We start from the raw sequence: 4,890 nt of genomic DNA on the forward strand, positions 1-4,890 counted from the left end.
TAACTAAGTAACTAAGTAATTAATTACTTTTGAAAAGAAGTAATCAGTAATTAGTTACTGATTACTTTTTTCAAGTAACTTGAACAACACATCCTGGAGTTAAGGGAAACGAAGCAGCAGATAGGGGAGCAAAGGAAGCAAAAAGAGACTTTCAGTGGATTGTCAGTGTTAGCAGGACGGAGAGCAGAAGACGGCACAAAGTGAAAGAAAGGCGGAAAAGGCAGTGCGCCGTGGTTTTACAACATCCAGAGGAAAGGAGGAGAATGAGCACAGGAAGAGCAGAGAGCAGACCGTTATATCGGAAAACACCGAACAGGAAAGCGTGACTGCAACAGAGAAAAGAAACGACCAGAAATCTGATGCTGGAAGCTGGTCAGATATGAAAGTGAACTGGAGCAAGTGATCAGAGCATGTTTTTAACACAGACGCGTTTGTTTGGTTTGAATTTATTTGATTTTGTTGTTGACACACTCCGGTAACGCACCACTTTGCTCTTTGACAACCGCCAATAAACTATACTGTGACGTAGCGGCAGGTCACGTGCTGTGCGGGTCAGCTGACTGCCTTCTTCCGGGTCTTCTGATCGGTGTTTGCTGTGGTGTCTCCGCTGTGATCCAGGTAAACTCGCTTTTTCTGGCTGTTATCGATCACCGATCGCTCCGATGGCTTCCGTGTGCGGACAGAGCCGCCCGTTAAAGCGCAGTCACAGCGGAAAAGGCGCACTTTGTGCCGCAGTCAGTCGCACCGAAGCCGGTCTGGTTTGAAGCGGACAGATCCGGTAATGCCGTGAATTCGTCAGCGGAGGAGAAAAAACGAACTCACGTTTAATGTGAGGGGCTCTCGGAAGTACAGGTGACAGGTGGGGTGGACATGTGCGAGGACAGAGACAGGTGGTGGTTAGAATCCCGGGCTCCACCATCCACGGGTGGAGACGAGCGGTACCGAAGGTTTGAAGAAGGTTGGAGACGGTGTAGTCGAGCTGAAGACGCTCCGATGGAGACGAGTCCATCAGAGGGACAGACGGCTACAGCCACCTGTCAGTCAAACAGGCCACGCCCCCAGTAATGCAAACTTTAAGCTTGCGATTTAAACAGCTTCGTCAGGTGCAGGTGCCCCACAGGAAATCACCTACAGAGACCAAAGTCTGTGGGGATGACAGCGCTGCCCCTGCTGGACGCCAGAGGAACTGCAGGTCTCAGCTGCTGGTTATAAAAGTTTTTTTAAAAAGCGTAGGCGGGTTTGTCAGAAAGGGACCAGATGCAGGCGTGGACCGTCATCGTGGACCGTCATCGTGGACCGTCATCGCGTTCCTGCGTCGGTTTTTCGCCCTGTCAGATGATTTGTGCTGTTTCCTGTTGTTGCAGAGTCAGAACGCCATGAACGCCTCCGACAGCGATGAAGACATCTACAACGAAAGGTCGGCCTTGGTCCGGTCCGAGTCTCCCGCGCTCCCCTCCTACATACCGGACTCAGACCTCACGCCCCCCAGTGGCACTCCAACCAAAAGGTTAAAGGTCAGTTTCCGTCCACTGAGTCTCTCCAGTGTTTCATTCCCACGTGTCCCGCTGTGCTGACGCCATGTGTTGCCCTCTGTTGGTGCAGGCGGGGATAAGCAGGAGGCCGGGGGCGGCCGCTGCAGATGGCGGCGGGTCAGATCCGGAGGTGGAAGCTGAGGAAGAAGAGCTGACCCTGAAGTATGGCGCCAAGCACGTCATCATGCTCTTCATCCCCGTCACCCTATGCATGGTCGTCGTGGTTGCCACCATCAAGTCTGTGAGCTTCTACATGGAGAAGACGGACCAGCAGCTGTAGGTCCTCGCTCCTGCCGCCACACGCCGCCACCTCCTCCCCTGTCAGCTAACTGTGATGTTTTTCTCCGCAGGATCTACACGCCGTTCACGGAGAACACCTCCTCCGTTGGCCGCCGCCTCCTCAACTCCGTCCTGAACACCATCATCATGATCAGCGTCATCGTGGTCATGACCATCTTCCTGGTTGTCCTGTACAAGTATCGCTGCTACAAGGTGAGCTCCTCCTCCTCCTCATATTCACCCGCCTCTCCTGTTGCTCACGTAGATGAAGGAGACGTCCGAGGTTTCTGCTGAGTGCAGACGTGCTGTGATGTCACATGTGATGTCATGCAGCCTGTGTTTAGTGGGAACGGAAAGCCGACCTCCCCCAGAAAACTCCTCCTCCCCCCACTGCTGGTGAAACGTTTGTAACGCACTTTGAAAGAACGTTCATCCCGCTAACGTCCATATCAGGAAATGATGCGCGCCGTAAAACACTTGATGATGTAGTGAGCTCGCCGAGCGTTGCTGCTTGTTGTGTTACTGATTGACCCACCATCGCTTACTCCGTCTGCATGATAGAGTAGCGTTGCATTCGAGTACAGGAAGTGACACTTTGATGTGTTTGTTCAGTTCATCCACGGCTGGCTCATCCTGTCCTCCCTCATGCTGCTCTTCTGGTTCAGCTTCATGTACCTGGGGTGAGTCCTGTGATTGGATACTGCCGCCACAGCGTGATGCAGAACGTTTGTCACGGAGCGTCTCAACGCTCGTGTTGCTTTTTCCGATTTCCAGGGAGGTGTTTAGGACGTACAACCTGGCGATGGACTACCCGACGGTGGGCGTGATCATCTGGAACTTCGGGGCGGTGGGGATGATCTGCATCCACTGGAAGGGCCCGCTCCAGCTGCAGCAGGCCTACCTGATCCTCATCAGCGCCCTCATGGCCCTCGTCTTCATCAAATACCTGCCCGAGTGGTCGGCCTGGGTCATCCTGGGTGCCATCTCCGTCTACGGTGAGTGGAGGCTTCAGACCTGGGGGCGGGGGTCGTGGAGAGCTCCCTGGCGGCTCCAAGCGGCGGTGCTGCTCTGTTTTCCCATCATGCTTTGCTCAGGTTGTTTGTGCTGTTGCAGACCTGGTGGCCGTCCTCAGTCCTAAAGGTCCTCTCAGGATGTTGGTGGAAACGGCTCAGGAGCGTAACGAGCCCATCTTCCCCGCCCTCATCTACTCCTGTGAGTGCTTCCAGCAGCTGTTCTCGATCACTAACAGCTCTGCAGTTTATCTAATGTTTGTGATTGTTTCCTCCTCCGATCGTTATAAGAGGAATCTGAAGGTTTCAGGAACATGCGACTAAAGGTCAAACCTTCGCGGTCTTCTTCTGCTGACCTCCCGTCTGCAGCTCTGAGGTCTCGGAGCGCCCAGAGGAAGCGCCTCAGAGACGAGCTCGAAGGGAAACTCAGAAACAGAAAGTTGGTTTTTGGGAAGCACTTCCTGGAACCTTTCGATCTTGGCTAATAAGAAACTCGTAAATCAGCCGATTAGACGTTCCCGTCGTGAAGCGCAAGTTCATGAGGGCTTCCTGGCCGTGACGCTGCCGTCACATGATAACTTCCGCTATAATGAAACCAGATTCAGACTCTGACGTCGAGCCGCTGCAGCGCTCTTACGTCCTGAGACGATCACGATCCTCGGGTCGAATCTAAAACCGCAGCCCGATGACATCACCTTTCATTTTGTTCTCTGTTCAGCCGCCATGGTGTGGACGGTGGGGATGGCGAGCCCCAATGAGACTCAGCGCTCTGAACCAGGTCAGGTATCGCGCCCATAACATCTCCACATTTGCGTGTTCGTCCACAAAGCTAATACTGCTGCTCGGACGCCATTTTGTTTTTCAGATGAGGAGGTGGAGCAAAGCGACGGAAGGGCGGAGCCTCCCAGCAGACACTCCAGGTTGCTTCCAGAGGACGAGATGGAGGAGGACAGTGAGTCCGCCGTCGCTCAGGTGTCCGAGGTTAATGGCGTCTGCAATTCTCTGACGCGTCTCTGTTGTGTGTGCAGGAGGCGTGAAGCTAGGCCTCGGCGATTTCATCTTCTACAGCGTTCTGGTTGGAAAAGCCGCGGCGACCGGGGGCGACTGGAACACGACGCTCGCCTGCTTCGTTGCCATTCTTATCGTAAGTTTTACGTTTGACTCCCTGATATCTACGCCACAACAAACTTAGCGTCTACAGTCACACCAACCCGGATCAGGTGTGCCAAGAATCTGACGTCGCCCGTCCACGATGCCAGGCGTGGGCTCGGGCTGGCGCAGGAATTACAGCTTCGTGGCCACAAAGAGGACACGTTAAAATATCCTGTGTGCGCAGACGTTAGATTCAACTTCAGAGTTTTAACTTTGATTTAGTAAGAGAAACGTCACAAGTGACGCAACAAAACTTTGGCATGTTCTGTGTTTTGGACAGACTTACATTTAAACGCATTTACAGTAGGAAGCCGAGGTCGGGGGAGGCGGGGCTGTGAGGAGGGTCAGGTGACAGGATACACCTGAGCTGGGTCAGAGTAACAGCACACACCGACCGTACCCATATTTACTGAGACAGTTTTTTAGATGAAACCACACCGACCACAGCCGCAGACAGGACAGAAAACAGGTAACCAGGGCGATGGGCGGGCGAGGGGCCCACACAACCCAGGACCTGAATGCACTGGTTCTCACTTACAACCAGTTCAATCAGTCGAGACTGATCCTTCGAGATCACAGCATTGAAGGATCTCGATGTCTCTAAAAAAGATAAATCCCGCGCTGACACAACGGCGCTCATCCACCACGGCGGCGTGTCCCGGCCCCGCCTCACAGCTCTGAGTTACAGCCTGTCTGCCCTCTGTCATCACACCATCCTCGATCACACTTAGGTGAGTTTAATGAAACATGAAAAGTAAAACGTTTCCACCTGAGATCAACAGGAGCCGACGTCAAACATGTAAAACTAATCGTATGAGCTGCGCAGGCCCTCGTCAGGCACGCAGGACTTCCTCACTTAAACCTGCACCTGTGCTCACCTGTGCCTCTGTCTCACCTGTGCCTCTGTCTCACCTGTG

The 4,890-nt window shown here is 53.5% G+C and overlaps 1 protein-coding gene across 1 annotated transcript in view; it reads left to right on the plus strand.

The window, feature by feature from the left end:
• The first annotated feature begins 442 nt into the window (after positions 1-442).
• The window catches only part of psen2 (presenilin 2), a 6,140-nt gene continuing 1,692 nt past the window's right edge, over positions 443-4,890 (plus strand). Inside the window, exons 1-10 of the mRNA XM_005748590.1 lie at positions 443-618; positions 1,365-1,514; positions 1,603-1,808; positions 1,883-2,024; positions 2,424-2,491; positions 2,586-2,806; positions 2,925-3,023; positions 3,540-3,599; positions 3,687-3,773; positions 3,850-3,965. Of these exons, the coding sequence (XP_005748647.1) occupies positions 1,377-1,514; positions 1,603-1,808; positions 1,883-2,024; positions 2,424-2,491; positions 2,586-2,806; positions 2,925-3,023; positions 3,540-3,599; positions 3,687-3,773; positions 3,850-3,965 (1,137 nt within the window). The 5' untranslated portion in view covers positions 443-618; positions 1,365-1,376. The remainder of the gene's footprint in view (positions 619-1,364; positions 1,515-1,602; positions 1,809-1,882; positions 2,025-2,423; positions 2,492-2,585; positions 2,807-2,924; positions 3,024-3,539; positions 3,600-3,686; positions 3,774-3,849; positions 3,966-4,890) is intronic.

This window comes from Pundamilia nyererei, unplaced genomic scaffold (assembly GCF_000239375.1).
Source record: "Pundamilia nyererei isolate P.nyererei 1_Seehausen unplaced genomic scaffold, PunNye1.0 scaffold00225, whole genome shotgun sequence".
NCBI lineage: Eukaryota > Metazoa > Chordata > Actinopteri > Cichliformes > Cichlidae > Pundamilia > Pundamilia nyererei.